The 20,258-nt window shown below is 42.3% G+C and overlaps 1 protein-coding gene across 5 annotated transcripts in view; it reads left to right on the top strand.

Moving 5' to 3' along the window:
• CREB5 (cAMP responsive element binding protein 5) overlaps positions 1 to 20,258 on the top strand; it is a 492,421-nt gene that overhangs the window by 235,795 nt on the left and 236,368 nt on the right. For all 5 annotated transcript variants that reach the window (XM_077775424.1, XM_077775422.1, XM_077775423.1 and 2 more), the window contains one exon: positions 4,767 to 4,939. In XM_077775424.1, coding sequence (XP_077631550.1) covers positions 4,767 to 4,939 — 173 coding nt within the window. The remainder of the gene's footprint in view (positions 1 to 4,766; positions 4,940 to 20,258) is intronic.

Here is a 20,258-nt window from a genome sequence, read left to right as displayed (position 1 = left end):
TCAAAATAAGAACTCAAATTGTAGTCATCATTGGCTTTTATCAACATGATCCCTTTTTGTTTTAAATATGCCCTCTGGAGTAATATAGACTGTATCTAATCCCACAAATATTTGAAGGCAGTTAGCATGACCCTCTAAATCTTTTCTTCTTCAGACTAAATATCCCCTGATTCTTCTACAGTTCTTCCTGTGATGCATTTTGGATGCCTTCATTGCTTTCATTCCCTCCTATTTGTCAATTTCCCCCTTAAAATGTGGTGGCCAAATGTGGTCAGTTCAGCGTGCTCAACAGCAGAGTAATTACTTCCCTTGATCTGGACATTGCACTTCTACAGCAACCTAGATTTATGTTAGCATTTTTGGAGGCCAGATCACACAGTTGGCTCAAGTAAAACCTGATTCTACTACCCAGAACATAAGCTATGCCTCCCACCACTGTGTCAACTGCAGATTTGACAAGCACAATTTTTACATCTTCATCCAAGCTGTTGATAAAAATGTTGAACAAGAAAAGGCCAAAGGCTGAGCCTCGAGGAACACCTCTGATTGTTCCATGCATATTGACACCCATCCACTGGTTTGGTGTGACACTGTTTCCCAGCTCCAAATCTATGCGCCTATACTAGTGAAAGTAACTCAGCAAGATGTAGTCACCCGTGTTTTTGAAATTGGATATTTAATTTATCCAGAGGTAAAATGCCATTCTTTTATCAATGAAGACAGGTTTTGAACCCATAATTGGGAAAATGTGAACTCAGAAAATAATTTCATGTTTGACTTACTATGTAATGCTTAAAGGGAAAAAAAATCATCTCTTAATGTGAAATGATAATGCTTGCCTAATTGTTTATTTTTCCAAAACGTTTTGAAATTACTCTCAGGATCTGGGGGAAGGAGTGTGGAGAATTTGCAGATTTCATGTGTGGTGGAGAACGGAGATTATTGAAGAATTAGACTATAACTCTTGGGAGCCTTTTCCATCTCTGGTTGGGGTCACAGAGACAAAGAGATGTTTTAAATGTTGGTGGGAGAAGGTGTGAGCTATATTCCTGGATAGTTTTAAAAATTCTTTATTTTTAATTATTTATCTTTATTTTTTGAGAAAGACAGAGAGTGTGGGGAAGGGGCAGAGAGAGAGGGGAACAGAGGATCTGAAGCAGGCCTCACGCTGACAGCAGGGAGCCTGATGCGGGGCTCAGATTCACAAACCATGAGATCATGACCTGAGCTGAAGTTGGATGCTCAACTGACTGAGCCACCCAGGTGTCCCTTAAAATTCTTTTTAATGATTCTCATTAAAGAAGTAGTTCTTTCTTTCATTTAACACGTTCCCTTCTGAATATACCATTTTCTTTGTGCTGCAGCACAGATCAGATTTTCCTAGTTTTAATCGTGGAGATAAAGAATGGTTGTTACCATCCTTTGAGCCAAAGTGCTCAAAGATTCAGAACTCACCTTTTGGCATCTTCCTCCAAGAGCTCATTTAATATTTTATGAAAAGCTTTCTTTCTTGTGTACATCCCATGTTTATGGCTTTCTTCTTAATGCTGGTCTTTTCTATTTCTCTAGTCCATGATTGAACAAGTACCTTAATATCTAAAATGCTACTACCAGAAAACATGTTCTGAGATCTTAAGGTAAATGGACAAAAAGTTAGCACTCTCAAAAATTGGCCAGGGAATAAAAGACTTCCTCATACTGAATATTTTAGGAACGTCATTTTATATTCACTCACTCATTCAGTGTTTATTGAGCACTTATTATATTCCAGGCATTGATCTAGAGTTAATGGGGAGTAAAGTCAGATTTAGTCTCTTCTCACATTGCACTTATGTCCTCAAGGAAGAAATATTTTAATCAAATAAAACAATTATGAGCTTGTAAAAAGCACTCCAAAGAAGAGGAGAGGAGGAGAGAAGAGGTCGGAGAAGTCTTCCTCACATGATGCTTAATCTGGGATTTGAAGGTGGAGTCAGGGGAAGGGCACAGGTAGCAGAAAATAACATCCCAAGGCCCTGTGCTGAAATGGAGCATGGGCAGTATGAGGACAGGAACATGCCAGTAGGTGGAGTGAAGAACAGAAAGCAAGAGTGAGAGTAGTGTGAGATGAGCTGGGAGGCAGGAAGGGTCACCTACAGGCTTTGGAGATGACAGAAAGAGTGCTGTCAATGTCTTTTGAACCATGGAAGCCATCTAAGAAGCTTGTGGGGTGGTGGTTGGAGGTGGGGCAGTGCAGTTGGGTAGAGAGAATTGTGTGCCGTGATCAGTGTTGTTTGTTTGAAAAGATCACCATGCCTGGTGCCTGGGTGGCTCAGTTGGTTAAGCCTCTGACTCTTGATTTCAGCTCAGGTCACGATCTCACAGCTCAGGAAATCTAGGCCTGCATCGTGTGTACCCTCCCGTAGTCTGCCTCTATGCTCACAGTGCATGGCTTGCTTGGGATTCTTTCTCTCCTCCCTCCACTTGCACACGCATACTATAAATAAATAAACATACAAACAAACAAACTTAAAAAACGATCACTGTGACTGTATATGGGCAAAAGGAGAAAGGTAAGGCAAAGTGAGTGACAGACCAGTTAGAAGGCCACTGTCTAGTCTAAGAAAGGAGAAGAAGGTGGTTGGGTGTAGGTTGGCAGGAGGAGAGATGGAAGGATAGAAATAGATGAAAGATGCATAGGTTGACTCTGCAGTACTTGGGGACCACATATGGGGGTGATAGGAAAGTCGTGTCAAGGGTAACCCAAGGAAGGTTCATACATTTTATATTCTTCTTTGGCAATTTAAAGATTATTAGTTAGAATTTTATACTGTGCAGCTCCACTCATAATCTTTGATAGTACAGCACAATAGAAATAATTCTGAAAAGAGAGCCAGAAATCTTTCTGTGCCTCTGATTATTGACAGAGTAGGTGACTGTGAGCAAGACGAAAAATTGTGGGTCTCTCTGAGGATCCCAACAAGGGAGGAAAAAACTATGTTTAATTGTTGACTTCATCAAGACCTCATTAAGACTAGGAAATATATTTGTTAAGGTCCACTTTTACAAGAAGTAACCCAATTATCTTTATTTTCATTATTATTTCAGTTCATTTCTCTACGTCTCTAGATCCTATAAAAAAAACTCAAGCATACCTCTGCACTGCTACTCCAACACAAATCACCATTTACTTTCATCTTGCTTTAACCAACCACAATATTTTCCCATGTCAGAAAAACCTTCCAGTGTAAAAGAGGAGCCTTTGGACCGCGCGTGTATATAGCAGACTGTTCATGCCTTTGGGATCCCGCGATAACACAGTCGGCTCACAGTCTAAGCCAGGTGCCCAGTTTCCATCTGGACCGCTGACAAACTGTGTGGTCAGGATTTAGAAATCAGAAATCTGGGAAAGGTGCAATGTGATGGACACAACCACCCCAAATACCATATATGTTATCACCATCATTTAACACATAGTGCAGGAAATCCTGTTCTTTGCAGAAGAACTTCAAAGGACCACTCTGGTTCTCCTGGGTAACATTTATTTTTTTCTTTGCTAACCCCAAAGCGCAGACAGATATATATTTTTCCTCCAGTAAATTGCTAGTGACACACCATTTCTTTTCTGCCATCCTCAACCCATTGTCCAACTGACCTCTCGAATTTCACTACCCTTCTAGGCTGAAAAGCTGTGCCTAGCTGTTTACAGAGGCCCACTGACTTACTTTCCTGCACTTTCCCTTTCTTTTCTAAACTCTGAAGTTCTCACCTTTTAGCTCCACCACATTGGTAAGACTTTTGCCCAGGTGTGAATCCTCTTACTTTGTCCCAGTGACTTTTTTTTTTTTAAGAACTGTCTCTTGAGACAGCTTTGCCTTGCATATTTTACCTTAATTTTGAATTTTAAACAAAGAAACCTTCATTCATCAGAAATCATCAGAAATAAGCACATGCTATTAGTTCCCTTAAGTGACTCACATGTCGCCTTTTGCCTTCACTGGTTTATTCATGCGATGTATGTTTACCTGAGTGGCTACAATGTTCCAAGTACCATGAGAGAGAGTTATGAACACAAACATTCTTCATTCTAGAGGAAAAGACAGTGAAAAAGTAAATGAACAAGCAGTCATTGTTCTATATTCCGTTATTCCATAAAAACTGTTAGAGATTGATTTTATGGAAGTACAGCAGAAAGTTGCAACTTCGACTCTTGGCGTTGGATTCCAGACACCCTGTCATCTATTCCAGTCATCCATCCTCACTCTCCAGGTTGTTGAGCTTGGGTCATGAGTACCTAGATTATGATTTGGAAAGGTAGTAGTTTCCTGGGGAAAAAAAAAGTAGGTGGTTGGCTAGTCTCATAGGACTGAAAAAGAAACAATAACCTAGTGTGCATGTCATTCAAAGCAGGATGCCGAGCAGCTCTTCAGTAAATCATAGTGCTGTGCATTCACCACGGAATCATTTTCAAATGCAATATATATCACACCGAGTCAGAGAAGATATGCATCAAATGTCCCTGATAGAAACCTTACATCAGGAAGGCGGCAGAGTGATTAGTGAATCTCAGGGTATTTTCTCATGTGTGTTACTCTTAGGGTAAATAGTTATTTTTCATCTGCTCCTAGCTGTAAGTTATAACAAGATGGATAGACCCATGGCTTGCCAGAAGCCATAACTCTTTATTTAGTTGACAAGACCAGATTCCCAATTTTGTCCTCTGAGAGTTTGAGAGTAGAATACAACATTGACTTCTTCTGACCTTCCCCTCTGTCTTCTCTGGGCAGAATATTTCGATGCATAACACAGTTGGTGGGGCCATGGCGGGGCCCGGAGCTCACCAGCTTGGCAGCACCCGGATGCCCAACCATGACACCAGCGTTGTGATTCAGCAAGCCATGCCGTCGCCCCAGTCCAGCTCTGTCATCACACAGGCACCTTCCACCAACCGCCAGATCGGGTAAGGAGACTTCCTCGGTTGTCTCTGGGTCCTGGCTGGAGCTCAGAGAATGTTCTGGACTTTCTCCTTGTGTCTGGTGCTCAGATTAGATGAGACAGAAGTTGGTGTTTCTGGCTGGTGTGATATCACCTGGCCCTTAGAGCCGAGCTTTTAATGGGAGAAAGTGGGGGGGTCTCCATTTGGTGGAAACTTTTGATCCTGGACCTTGCAGGGCAAAGCAAATAATTTGGTGTCATTGTTTCTTCAGACAAGATTTATGAACTTCAAGATGACAGTGGAAAACCCTTGGGTGTTACAGAGGGCAGAGCATGCTTTCAGTACAAGTGCTTGAGGTTGGTAGAGGGAGGTTTCACCAGCCCACCTTCCTCCCCAACAGAGTGTGTCCCTTTTTTCCTAGGATCTGCTGAGCCCAACCCGTGTCCTCCATGTATTTCCAGTCCTCCTTCCCTCTGATGATTCTTCTTTGCTTCTTTTCCTTGTTAATACCTCTTTATTAGCACTCTCCTTCTTCTGTATTGGTCCAGGTTCATTCCTGGAGTAAACAAAGCCAAAAACGCAAGCCCTCTCCCCCTCACTTATGTAGAAAAGACAGTACTGCATGCGGTATTGAGAAAAATTGGTAGAAAAGTCAGTGTCATCAGAATCCCAGACACTCTGTTTATGGGATGGAAAGTATTTTCACTTCTGAGTCTCACATGACAGCTCTAGCCCCTGCCTACTTGGAGTTTGGTCTGAGGACCAGGAGCCTGGGCATTACCCGCCAGCTTCTCAGAAATACACAGTCTCTGGCCTGCTTCCGTATCTTCAGGATGACGATATGTGTCTTCTTTCCACGCTTGCAGGAGTAGAGTGAAGAGGAAATAAAAGATTTAAGAGTAGTCAAGTTCTTAGGAAGAAAAGGTAGTAATGTAAACCAAAGAGCTCTGATAAATTTATATTGTTAGAAGCTGAGAACTGCTTGCTGTACATTTCCACAATTCTCTGTTTAAAATAGGAAAGGGGCTTGCTGTATTTGGTAAATGCATCAGAATTTAGTGTGAATATTCAGCTGGATAGTCTATATGGTGATTAAAAAAAACAGTTGACCTGCAATTTGCCAATGTGTCTTGCCCCCCACCTTTGTTTTTTAAAGATTTTACTATTAAGTAATCTCTACACCCAATGTGGGGCTCAAACTTAACACCCCAAGATCCAGTGTAACATCTTCCATGGACTGAACCAGCCAGGTGCTTTCCCCTTTGTTTTAAATGTTTGTTGGAATTTCAGGTCAAGAGGGAGCATGGGGAACACCACCAGTTTATTCCTCCTAAGGATGCTTTAGAAGGGGTACCTTGTCTCCTACATATCTCAACTTATCAGATGGGTTGTGATTTGTGAAGAGCCAGCTCAACAAATGAGAGCTGTGGCCTGTGGGCTGTGATGGTTTTGTGAGTTTGTCATGGGTACATCTGGTTTCCCAAAAGGAATAGTAATCGGCCCTTTGAATGCTTGGCTTTGTTGGAAGAAGCCAATGCTAAATTAGCTGGTATCCCTGTTAAATATTTCTTTTCTTTTCAAATGACTGTGGGAGCAAATATTGCCACCATCTAAAGCAAGAACCTATAATATACCAAGAGGGTGGAGTGGGTTCTTTAAAGATGGCATCCAAAATCTCAAGGGACTCCTTCACTCTAGTGGTTTGGCTTTGGGCAGACAATTCACAGTTAGGCCAGCTAATTATAATTATTTTATTTTTCTTTCAAGGGGAAAAAACATAAAATGTGTTGGAGTTTACTAGCAGTTTTATAACATTCCTTCCCCCCTGGAGTTCTGCCTCCCCCGTTGCCCCTACCCCAGCTACGCTCTTAGAGGCCCCTAGCATTCGGCCATTGTTTGTACAATGCTGGTTTTTGTGAGTCTTTTAAGGGTTAGCACGACATTCTAAGATGGGTGTTGACTCTGTCAATAATTTACCCAGCTGGCCCCGGGCTGTACAGTTGGGTGACATTTCCAGGCTGTGTCACTGTGCCTGGGCGGGTGGGAGTGTCTCTCTGGTACATGTGACCTCCCAGCCTGCTCCATCTTCTCATTGACTCCCCATCCTGGGGTGTTGCATGGCTCTCCTGGGGCATCCTAGGAGGTAATTGTCACTTTTAGGACTCTGTCTCATTGCCAGGCTTGAGGGAGGCTGTTTCTTTTCTTCACATCCTTCCCTGTCGTGCTTACCATGTTGATTCCAACCCACACATCCTGTCATTTCCATTTTCTCCATGTGACCCATCCAGAACCTTGCCCGGATGGCCGTGGGGGCTCAGCAAGGAACAACCCAACCCATCTCGCTAGTGGATTCAGAATGAAACTCTAGGTGGTAACATTTGGGGATGGTTGACTCTTTTATTTCTCTCAGCAAAGAGGAAATGAGTACTTATTTTAAAACATGAGTTCCCTCTGGAGACTGTGTCTTTAAATGAGCATTTGAAATTGCAGATAGTTTTTTTTTTCCTTGAGACTGCACAGAACCATATTGTAGTAATATTCTGATTTTTATCACAACCTCAAATATTTAAGTGTCAAAATCTGGCCAAGCCACCTGCAAATGTTTGCCATGGCTACCGGCCAACAAAAACAGCAAACAGCAATGAAAGTCTTCATTCAGGCTCAGTGCTTAAGCGGCATCCAGGCAGGGAGGCTGGGACCCACCTGTGCCCACGCACAGTGCTTTTTTGCTGCAGCCAGTGGGTGTGTTCACGACTGGAACTTTGTGGGAGAGGGAGGGGGCCGCCTGTCTCCTGCCCCCCCTTCCCTTCTCCCGGTGCTTGGCTTCTACTGCCAACCTTACTTTTGCTTTCTTTTCTGCACCTTCTTTCATGCCATGTTTCAGCGTAAAGGCTCGAATGTATTGGGAGTGATATTAACAATGAAGGAGTTAGAAATGGGAACAGGGAAGATTTGGGGAGACAGAGTTTATGCGTCTTTGTAAGCATTTGATTTTCATAGTTTTTTTGAGCAGGCACTGAACCAATTTAGACAAAAATGGGTGGAAATGCAAACATCCAAAGAAATCAATTTAAAAGTGGGTAGATAAGCAACACAGGCAACTTCCGTGCCACCCCATGTCACCCCCCCACACACACACACCATGCCCTATGCCCAGTTCTGTCAAAGTAACGTTGTTATCCCAATAGAAACTGGAGGTAAGTATAAATATCCCAAATTGGACTCGTGTGGTTAGGCAGGCTAGAAAAACACACGGTGCCAGAGAGTGTGGGAGGCATCCCCAAACTAGTGACTACTTGTGCTTAGTCAGACTGGCAGACGCTCTGTCAGGAAGAGTGTCTTTGGCTGATTGATGGTAGCATTTTAGGAGATAAGTTTTCCAGATGGAAAAAAAAAAAAAAAAGCGAGTTGAGCCATGGGCTGTGGGGGAGACAAGTGAGACAGAAAACAAGCATGTGTTAAATATAGATGAAATCGATTCAGCCTTGGACCAAATACGTGGCAGATTCCAAGCAGTATCTCTATTGCAGTCATTTTTATTAGATATCATGTAACAGGCTCATTAATTCAGGATTAAGTCAGCAGAACCTGGGAAAAATGGTAGATGAGCATGTAGTGGTCGTGTAAATTCCCTTTCTCTGTCTCTTACTCTCTCTTTTTGACTCTCTCTGTCTCTCTTTGCATGAGATACTTTTGTGGGAGCCAATAAGCAGTTGAGGAGGTGGCTATAATCTTAATGGATCCCAGCTTTCCTAAAGAAGTCTATTTCTCTTTATGGTGTAAGTGTGAGCAGGTAATTCATGCTTAGCAATTCCTTAGGAGAGTAGTGAAGATAATATGGAATGTGGAGTTCTCCAAGAATGGACATCAGTACAGGATTCTGACAGGTCATGGGTGACACTGCCACTCTACTCCACACATTTTCTTCCTGTATTCTTTGTGTATTCAAAATGTTCTCCAAACTTAATGCTCTGTAGGGATTTGGGCAAATACATGAGCTTGTTAGATTATCGGTGAAAAGTACTTGATTTTAAAAGTTGACAATATAGAAGTGTTCTATACCTAACATCAAAATATATGAATGTTGTTACCAAAGCTCATATTTGAACAAAAGATGTGTTGCCCGTTGTGGAATATTCTGGTTAAGAGGTCAGGAAACGTGAAAATGCTGGTCAACAGCATACATATATGAAGCCATTTATGTATGAAATTCCTCCTTGATTTTATACCACTTTTAATCCCGGCACAGCAATGTCCATGTGATGTGTAACAATGTTAGCTATTTGGTCATAAACCCTATTTGCATGGGGTGCAGCCGGGCAGCATAGATTTAATACTTAGCCAGCAATTTACATAAGATGCTATAGAAGCAAACCTTGTTTCATGTAAAAATAAGGAGAGGCCAATGCTCATCATTAATTGTACCTCCTCTTGTCCTTTCTGGGCTTCTTTTTTGTTTGCAATCCCTGACACTCTATATCATCCAGAGTATTAGGTATAGCTAATACTTGGTCCTTGACATCACCAAGGAAAATAGTAATCGTAATAGTGGTAGTAGTAGTAGTAGTAGTAGTAGTAAAGCTTGTTCTGCTTCAGGACGTGTTGGTGTCAAAAGCATGCTACCTTTTCTACCAGAGTCATGCGGCTTTATGAGTTGGTGTTGCTGTTTGAGGTGTCCATTCAGATTGGAGTGGTAAATTGATTTGAGGATTTTTGTGTCATTGTTGCTCAGAAATTAAGGGAGAGATGTCAGTTAATGATGCTGTCATAGAAAAGCAACATTTAAAGAAGACATAAAAAAACAGAGCAGCTTAGGGGAGCCTTGGGTGGCTTAGTCAGTTCAGGTCGTGATCTCAGAGTCCATGGGTTCGAGCCCTGCTTCTGACTCTGTGCTGACAGCTCAGAGCCTGGAGCCTGCTTCAGATCTTGTGTCTCCCTCTCTCTCTGCCCCTCACCCACTCGCTCTCTATCTCTGTCTCTCAAAATAAAATAAAGACATACAAAATTTTAAAAAAATAAAGCAGCTTACAATCTAGGAGTGTTCTTGCTCTATACATGCGTAGGTTTGTAAAACCACTATTAAGAGTTTTCTTTAATGCCACAAACCAAACTAAGCATGAGTAATAAGACCATCACTGCCCACCACAGGCTAATGCTAGTGACATCCAGGCCAGCCTTCTTGCTGCTGGAGGCAACACCCACAGCCCTTTGCCCGGATAGCTTGAAGACCCCTTTGAGTGCTTCAGAATAGAAGCCATTACTTCCTGCTTTGTGTTTTTCCGAGTATCATGGCTATGAACATTGCTTTATTGTTAGAAAGTTGCTGGATCTTTCACAGCCCTGAGAACATTTATGAGGGCCCTTCAGGGGGATGCTTTCTGGGAGGGTTGACGGACTTAACCATATGGCTCCCGTTAAATCCCATGCAGAGCCTTGAGAAATTACCTCTGACAAGGGGGCCGGCAGCCTTCCACTCACAGAGTTTTATGTGTGGAACGAAAAATTAAGTACTGATACTTGAGGAAATATAAGGTTTCTTAACATTCAGAAGTTGTAATACCACATGGTATTGTGGCCAGATGAAGGGGGCAGAGCCAGCGCACCAGAGCACATGGCTGTGTATTCCAAGAAGTGGAAAAATAGCTCTGCTCTTGTCTTGGAATCTGGCTCTTGCCTTGGATTCCTCAGGCAGGCTTTGTGTGCCTTGGTGCTTCAGCTCCTCACCCGGAACATGGCAAGGCTGGTATCTTCATCCCTTAAGAAAATACCACAGACCCAGTGGCTTAAATAGCAGACATTCATTTCTCGCATTTCTGGGGCCATGAAAATACAAGGTCAAGGACCCTTGGTCAGAGGTTTGGTTCTCAGTGAGGACCCTTTTCCTGTCTTATGAACAACTGCCATTTTGGTGTGCGCTCACCTGACTACTTCTTTGTGCTTGGCAGGGTAGGGGTGAGGGACATTAGTAAATTCTGGTATTTCTTCTTATGAGGACACTAATCCCATTATGGGGATTCCTCCCCTTAGACCCCGTCTAAACCCAATTATTTCCCAAGTCCCCACCTCCTAATACTATCACATGGGGAGTGAGGGATTCAACATATGAATTTGGGAAGTATACAAATATTGAGTCCATAAACAGCTAGCCTAATTGGGAGAGAAACTTGGAGGTCACTCCTCAATGGGTCAAGCTTTTTGTTAGAAAAGCCCTCCATTGATAATGAAGACAAAGAAGGAAGTTGACATTTATCCAACATCTTCTATATGCCAGACCCTGATCTAGCATCGCATGTTGTTTCCTATGTTGTCTAAGAGCTCAGGAGGCAGACAGTATTTACTCCAGTTTCATTGCTCAAAGAAGAGAAATAACATGTCCAACATTGTTCATTCAGCCAGAGAGATGAGCTGAGTTTTGAGTGGAGGTCTGTTGGACTCCAAACATGCTTTCCCTATACTCCTATGCATAGCAATCCCAGTGCTGTGCAGATGCATTAGCTTTGTCTGGCCATTTGGGAAAATCCATTGTGAAAAGCTTCTGTGCTTTTCAGGGTGGTCAAGGGCAGAGGTAGACACACCAGGTTGCCAGCAGCTGCTCCAATCCTGCAGGGGAGATATATAGGGTATCAGAGACTGTTTTGAACACATACAAGCAGAGTTGTTCTGTACCTGGGGCATCTACCCAAATTTCCCCATTTGTAAGAAGACCAAAGTCACTACAGAGAGTCACTGCTCTTTCTTCAGCCATTTGGTTGCTCTGTGTTTGGCTTCTTGGTCTGAAGGAAGACCCCTGTCCTTTGATCAGATGAACCATGTGCTTCCAGATTTCTTCTGATTTCTGCTGTGGATAGGTGAATTTGCCTATGACCTCCTCTTGGAGGAGGATTTTATTTCTGAATCTTATGAACAGAAGCCCTGCTCACAAAGTTTCAGTAGCTTCCATATAGGTCACTGTATGTGTATCTCCCCCCACCCACCCCATTTTTAGAAACAGATAGGTACAGATGAGGATCCGCTTCTAGAGCAAATAGCCCAGGATCATTCACTCTGTGTCCATTGTAAATCTAGACAGTTGTTCTTTTCTACAGCATATTGAAAAGATATGCCCGGAGAACAAGGGTTTGCACAGAGCTAAACTATGTTGGGTCAGAAGAGATGCAAAAGTATTGTAAAAGTATTGGCCATGAGTTCAGAGATCATAGGTTTAGGATAGTCCAGGCTTTGCCATTTAAAAGTTTTCAACTTTGTCCAAGTGCTCAACTTCCTTGGGCCTCAGTTCTTTCATCTATATACGAAAAGTTAACCAGCTAATTACAAGTCAGTCCAGCAACAAAATTCCCATTCAGTGCTTCTTTCTCTGTCTCAAATTTATTTTCTCTCTTGGTTTGTTTTCTTTCAAGAGCGCTGAATTTGGTAAGAGCTCCAGATGATGTGTTCCCAGATGTGTTCAGGTACTACAGGGGATGAGAACAGAATAGGGCTTGGGAAGAGAAGGCCAGTGCAGACAAACAGAGGGGTCCCAACATATGAAGGCCGAGAGGTCGGATTTCCAGAGTCAACTCCTAGGTGAATAACTATAAATTTATAATTCTGTTCCATGGGAATCAACATACCCATTTACATTAGAGTGAATGAGGTTCAGAGATCACGTGACTTGCCCCAAGTCATACTAATAATGGCAAGAGCCAGAACTCGAAGCAAGGCCACCTACACTGCACTGTTCCATGGGTCTAAATGAACTTGACTTCCCTGAGTTTTGGTTTTGTTGCCTGTAAAACAGGGAGGTATCACTAGAAAACCCTCAGAGTCCTATTCAGCACGAAAACAAAAGTAGTGATTTTCATAACAAGTTTAATTTTGAAAACAACCTGGCAGAGCATGTTCTTTGGAGGAACAGTGCTAGATGCATGGCTTTGTGTAGTTTGCTCCTCTGCACTAATCTTATCAATCAATTGTTCTTTTATTGTCACTTTGCTCAAAGTATCTCCCTGTCGGAGATCTAACAAGAAAAACACATAGGCAACAGCATAATAGTGAAAGATCTAAAACAAGTCTGATACAAGAAACTGGGACAATGATTTTTGCCAGAAGCAGCTCTTTTGGAAAATGCTGTCCACCATCTTCTTTTCTGGCATTATTACCATTTTGGGGTTTACTTTGTGAAAGATTTGAAACATAGGGGTTTAGCTTCCATCAATATTTAGTGTCTTCCTAGAATAAGCCATGGATACAGTGCCAAGTAACTATAGACATTGGGGGTTGAGGATATATGTTTCCCATAATACACAATGCAATAGTTAACTGTACCATTCTGTATTTGTCATAGTTTCTACATGGGGATTGTAGAATTGTTTCTACATTGGCTCAGTATTTCCTGTTTTCAGGACCAGCAACGTGGGTGCCTCACTGGCTCATCACCGTAGGTTTACGTGGCTCCTGGCATGGTGTTTAAAGAGAGTCCCAGGACTAAGTGTAATCATTCCTTGGTGAATGCCAAAAGGGGTATTAACATGGAGAAGTGATTAGTGTGTGCAGTGCTCTGTGAGGCAAGCCCACTAGGATAAATGAACCTGATAAAACAGATCTGGTCCTTTGTAACTGGGAGGACACTTCACTCTTTTGAAGACTGAGCATGTCCAAATAACATGGCAGTGTTTCACTGGGGTTTTCTGATCACTTGTAGCTTTCATAGTCTTAAGTACTATATATCTCATAAAGTGAGAATAACTCAGTCATCTGAACTGGTTGGCCGGGATTTTGTGAGTTAAGAGACGACTGTTCTAGGAATTTGCAGATAGTCCATGGTACCCATTGCATGTATCATGTATATATGTAATTGGTCATCTTGGAATTCAAAAGATAAATGATTCAATAGGTTCTGTCATATGTATTTTTCAATAATAATATTTCAATCCTTATTAGATCATATGGATTATCTGTGCCATCATTTTTTATAGCTTTTCTAATGTGGATTTGGTTAAAGATTATACAAATTCTATGAGCATTTACCTTTGGTACAATGCGAATAACACATTTTTATTTTATTTTATTTTAATTTTACATTTGTTTATTTTTGAGAGACAGAGACAGAGCACAAGTGGGAGATGGGCAGAGAGAGAAGGAGACACAGAATCCAAAGTAGGCCCCAGTCTCTGAGCTGTCAGCACAGAGCTTGATGCGGGGCTCAAACTCACAAACAGTGAGATCATGACCTGAGCTGAAGTCAGATGCTTAACCAACCGAGCCACCCAGGTACCCCGAGAATAACACATTTTAGTAAACATCCAATTTGGTCTTGGATTTTGGATATAAAGGGGATCCTTGATACTAAGTTTAAGTTACATCCTGATGAAATTCTGTTTCGCTGAGACACAATGCAAAGCCATTGCTGGAGACTGAAAGCCATGCTGGTGGTTCTGACTGTACCACCCAAAAGTTCTTTAAACAGACCCCTTGACCTCGCTGGGCCCTACTTTTCCATCTTATAAAAAGAAAGAATGAAACTAGATTATCTAATAAGTGCCCTCTTCTGGCTCTTAGGAACAAGTTGGTTTCTTTACCATGAATAATAACACTCTACCACAACACTGCTTGGCCGATATGGATTGTGAAAGAAGAAATTGTATAAAATCGATATGTTCAAATTTAGTAGGCGATCTAGTAATCTATTTGCCTTGTATGTTGTGCTTTTGGTAAATATTGACGTAAAATTCCTGTAGAGTAATAAACATGCTTAATGGTACCAGACATGTTTAAAAGAATTTGGAGTTTTATAGCTTCACCCCCTTTGGCAAAGTGCATTTTGGCTGGTGAATAGTCTGGTAGAGTCTGTAAAATGATAGGACCCTTGTGAGTGTGGGGTAGAGACACGCCGACATGTGCTTGGGTTGCTTTTGCAGGATTGCAAAACTTTGCAGAGAACAGATGGCCCCAAACATCTTTGAAATGCCAGAAATGACTTCCCCAATAACCACACACCCATCGTCTATTGGTTCCGATATGGTAATTCACAAACCAAATGCACAGCACTTCACAGCTGACCTCTAATATATTATTTTCACATCTTTTCATAATCCTAAACTGAGTCAGGTTATATTTTCAGCGACAAAACTAAACAAAATAAAATGCAACTTTATAGATGTATGTTCCAAACGATAGCCTCTCTAAAACAGTGGAAGAATGAATTTGAAAATAGGGGCATCTGGCTGGCTCAGTCAGTGGAGCATATGACTCTTGATCTCAGAGTTGTGACTTTGTGTCCCATGTTGAGTGTAGAGATTACTTAAAATCTTTTTTTAAATGTTTATTTATTTTTGAGAGAGAGAGAGAGAGAGAGTGGGAGAGGGGCAGAGAGAGAAGGAGACACAGAATCTGAAGCAGGTTCCAGGCTCTGAGCTGTCAGCACAGAGCCCAACATAGGGCTCGTACCCATGATCTATGAGATCATGACCAGAGTTTTAGTCAGTCGCTTAACTGACTGAGCCCCCAGGCGTCCATTAAAACTAAGATCTTAAAAAAATAAATAAAAATAATCAAGAGTAAGCTGGCTATACTGTTAAAGGAGACCTAGGAATTTCAAATCCAGTTATATCCAAATGAAAATTGTGTGTGTGTGTGTGTGTGTGTGTGTTTACTTTTCATAATATTTTGCTCTACTGGGAAAATAATTTAGCCCGTTTGACATGTATGTTACCTTATTCAAAACCCTTGAAAAATTTTTCTTGGTGTATTCTGTATATTCTAAATAGCATGATTTTTCATGATGTCCTGAATATCCCTTATAATCTCCCTCTTACATGACAATAAACTATACCAGTACATTGGAACTGTTTTTAAAGAATAGTCACAGGGGCGCCTGACTGGCCCAGGTGCTAGTACATGCAACTCTTGATCTTGGGCCATGAGTTTGAGCCCCACATTAGGTATAGAAGTTACTTAAATAAAACATAAAAAAAGAGAATAGCCACAGTGACTGAGAAGCATAATAAGATTAAAAAAGAGAAACTTCATGTAGATTCACATTAGCCCCTTTACCTAATTTTCAGAAAATGGAAACAATTTCCTCACTATCTAGAAAATGACCATTTGGTTGATGGATTATGTTTTCAGGAGAAGCCACTTTTTATTTCTCTGACACCTTGACATCATTGGCATGTGGGATGAGATACTTAGGTGCTAATGCTAACATCCCTGGAGGGTGGTGACAGCTAAATCTTAGAGTAGGGGAGGGAGAATCAGCTCAGGTGGTGATTCCCTTCCCATGAGGAGGAGGGCGAATATTTCAGAGAAAATTGGTTGTGATGCTAATCATGGGCTTGGGGCTTCACCAAAGAAGGCTTTGATTTACCCAGAGATTCTAATTTATAATACACAGTAGAGTGAGGTGGGAGGGCTCTCATCTAGAATCCTGACTTTCTCCCCTTTCTCTGTCCCTTATTTCCTCACTCTTTTCTTCCCATTTCCTCTAGAAAGAAAGAAAGGAGGAATACATCAAATTACTTATGTCAGCCATTTGGCCATGGCTCTGGCTAAAAGTTTGGAATTGGAAAAAGTTGAAAACTTTTAACTAAAAAGAAAATAAATGTGTGTGTGTGTGTGTGTGTGTGTGTGTGTGGTGTCAATTCCTAGACATGTCCCAATCCCCCCTCATTGTGTGGATAGCTGCTATTTATTTAATTTAACTCTGTAGTCAAGCACTTTGCAGGAAACTAGAGGAGTGAGTTTGTCCAGATCTCTTTTGGCAAATGTGTGTGTGTCTGTGTTTGTGTGTGGGAAAGAAAGAGACAGAGAGACAGAGGGAGGGAGGGTGGAAGGGAGGGGGAGAGAGAGAGAAGAAGAGAGAGAAAGGAGAGAGAGAGAGAGGAGAGGGAGAGAGAGCGACAGGGACAGAGGGAGAGGTATTTTTATAAAAAGACTGTGTGAAACTTTGGCTGCCCTACCAAAGCCACAGACAACCCAACCTTGTATTGGGTCCACTGCGTTCCATAATTATTATTGCCATTAGGAATAATTATTATTTGCTTCATTGAGTTGGCAGTTTGGAGCCTGCCTGAGACACAGGCTTTTCACAGGAGCTGTAGAGCACAGAGGACCGAGCAATCACCCACAAGTGCTTCAACATGTTTGGACAACGTCCTTCTCTTGGTTCACTTCATTGGGTTTCGTACACATCGAGCTTCATATTTAATGAAAAGTTCATCAGATACAAAACCAGCATGAATGAGCGCCAGCACTCAGAAAGCTTTTTTTTTTTTTGATTGAATGCGGAATTCCTGATTTTTCTCAAGTCTAGAGATGAGAGTTCTCTTCATGCAGCTGTGTTCCGTGAATTAAAAATAGAAAAATAAATAATAAGTTGAGTCTTCAGCTAGAGGCTGAGTTTGAAATGGTTCTGAGAAGAAAATGTTCAAGAACAGGAGGGACACCCAATGGAAAAGCAGCATGCTTATTTAGGAGGCAGAATAGTTACAAGCTTGACTTTGATTTTGTTGCTTTTTTTCTGATTTGTTTTCACTCCTTGCACACAAACTCTCCAGGTTCCAGATTCCGTATTGTTTCCTTTGCTTTTCATTTGGAAATACCTGTGTCATGGGCATCCCTCCCGTCCTCCTTGGGGAGCTCAGGTAGAGTGTGGCCAGGTATTTTCAGCGAGTGGAGTGCCCCCAGTAGAATCTGTGCCTGGCAGAAGGCTCACCAAGTCACTAAAGTAAGAAGAGCATGACAAGATGTCCTTCTAGACGTTATTTTTCCCATAAGACTTCACTGGCCCCTTGCCAACGTCTGTACCAGTCACAGGCCTGTGGGCACTTAAAGGGAACAGCACACGCCCTCACAAGTGAGGTATCTGTCCCTTCCCCTTAACCTCTTCCTCTCACCGTGGATATTTGCAGTAAAAGCTGCTGATTCAGAGCCCTCAAGAGCCTTCTAAAATCTGCTGAATCAGAAGAAGAAGAAAATCCACAATAGCTTCCGTTTGACACGTCAGACTCCACACAACTGAGTGAACGTCAGGTTTGTTTCCATAGATATCCAGTCTGTCCTCCATCCCAAAGCCAACCAAGATTGCTAGGCAGTGTCAGGGAAGACCAGGGTGACCTGGCTAGGCATGATGGAGACACCATATCTGCGTGATAACCCCTGTTAGTAGGTCAGGAATGGAAGCAGCTGGGTACACACCTTCTCCCGATTTTGTCTCCAATGGGGTGAGTGACAGGACCTGCCCCCCGCCCCACCAGCCACTGAATAGTTACTTCTATTAGTTCATGTCATTAACTGGGTTCCTTGGGTGAACGCCCCTGTGTGAATAAGAAGCAAGTGCAAGTTTCACTGTAGTGGTTTCCAGAGATTTGTGATCCTGGACATTATATGTAGGAAAACTATTTAGAGGGGAAGTATTACAAAGGAGCATTGCTGTCTGGGTTTTCATAAAAGGTGACAAAGTAGTACTTTAAAGAAAAAGAAATCTGGCACTTTCCCTGTGGTAGTAAAGCTTGTCTTCAGGTAAGGTTTCTTGCAAGTATAGAATCTCCTGACTTGTCATTTGTTTTAGGGATTTAAGAGAGGGAAAGGCCACAGAAATGCCCTGCATCCGCGTGGGGTTTAATAAGGTGGAGCCTTAATTTGTTCATTTTCAGTGGCATCCTTCACAAGGAGCTATGTCTTTCCAGAGCTGTGTGGAGTGTATTGTTTCTGTCAGTCCTTAATATAAGTCCCATTGTTACCTTTCTCATTCAAAGATCCTGTTGTGCCAAGTCTTACCATAGGAAGTGCTTATTTTAAGGGTAATTCTACAGAAATTCCACATTCCTCATGTTTTAATGATGGATTTCTCTGGAAGGCTGGGAGTTCTTCAAAGTCCCATTGTGACATTGGTTTTTATAGTGATGGGCCTGACGTTTCTTCTGTTGAGCTCCGTCTCCCCATTAATTGACTTAATTTTAGTTTCTTTTCTACAGTCAAGCAATGAAAAGCACTTGCAAGTTTTGTTAATTGTTCTGGAATGGGGTGCATGGTGAGTTTGGGGTGGGGGGGCTTCCAAGCAGAGCTATGCACTGCCAGAAACTACAGCCACATTAGATGGCAGACCCCAAGGGGGAAGAGGTGACATCACAGTCTGGCATATGACAACATCAGGGAAACAGTTAAACTGCACATCAATTTTTCCTTTAAAAAACCTGACTACCTACTTTGAAATACAAACAAATAGACCCCAGTACATTATAATGTGATGTCTACATGCTTGTTCTGAAGATGAATCATTAGAACATAAGGAGCCGGAATCCACTAAACTGGGCTCTACAGAGCCTGCTTGAGGGCTGCCAAGGTTAGGGAGGTGGAGACTGGCCAGGGGAACAGGCACCCCCTCTCCCAGGTACCCCTTCACCCAGAGAAGCTCCGCATTTTTTCACCTTGTTGAGTTTCTGCCTAATCATTTCTTTGAATAAAGGCTTCTACAGAGAGAAAAAAGAAGTTTGAAAACTACCAAATTAGGAGATTCTTTTTCTCTCTGGAGAGAAAGAGTGAATTTGGGGACATCCTTATGTAGGCCCCATGATGAAGACGGGTTTCCTGGAGAAATGGTGAGACCGTCCCTGCTGTGGAAAGTACGTGAGATCGGGGAAACAAACTGTGGTTTCTGGAGTGACGGGAGAAAAGGAAAACATGAAAGAACTTTTAGCAACTGGTTGGGAAGGAAGAACATTGTCAAAAGGAAAACATGAAGACTTCATGGGAATTTGTACATTTTAATCTCTCAGGAAAAGGTAGAACAACAACAACAAAGGAAGCTGTGTTGTTTCAAGTCATCACTGTTTTAGCGGGATGCATTAACACTTGGGATCACAAGGTCTGAGGTGCTGAGGCCTCCAGCCACCCAGAGAGGCAGCGTTCATGTACTGAGGGCCCCAGATGCCTGGGCCTCACCCGCCGCCTTCCATCTGCAGACCATCTCTCTTTCACCATTGCAGAGAGCCCTCTCTGGGGTTTCACTATCATTTTTAAAAAATTTTTATCTATTATTTTGAGAGAGAGAGAGAGAGATTGGCAGAGAGAGAGAGGAAGCCAGAGGATTCGAAGTGGGATCCCTATGCGGGGCTCGATCCCATGAATGGTGAGATCATGACCTGAGCTAAAGTCGAATGCTTGATTGACTGAGCCACCCAGGCGCCCCATGGGATTTCACTTTTTTTTTTTTTTTTTAATCTCTTCTCAGCCTCACTTACCCACAGTCCGACCTGGACTCTGTGTCTTGGCATCCCAAGTAGGACAGTCCCCGACTTCTTCTCCCTTCACAGGCTCGACAGGTCCTGTCTCAGAGGCAAGACTCAGTTATTTCTACCTTGGACTA

This window comes from Crocuta crocuta, unplaced genomic scaffold, assembly GCF_008692635.1.
Source record: "Crocuta crocuta isolate KB4526 unplaced genomic scaffold, BGI_CrCroc_1.0 scaffold197, whole genome shotgun sequence".
NCBI lineage: Eukaryota > Metazoa > Chordata > Mammalia > Carnivora > Hyaenidae > Crocuta > Crocuta crocuta.
This window is presented reverse-complemented; position numbering and strand designations above follow the sequence as displayed.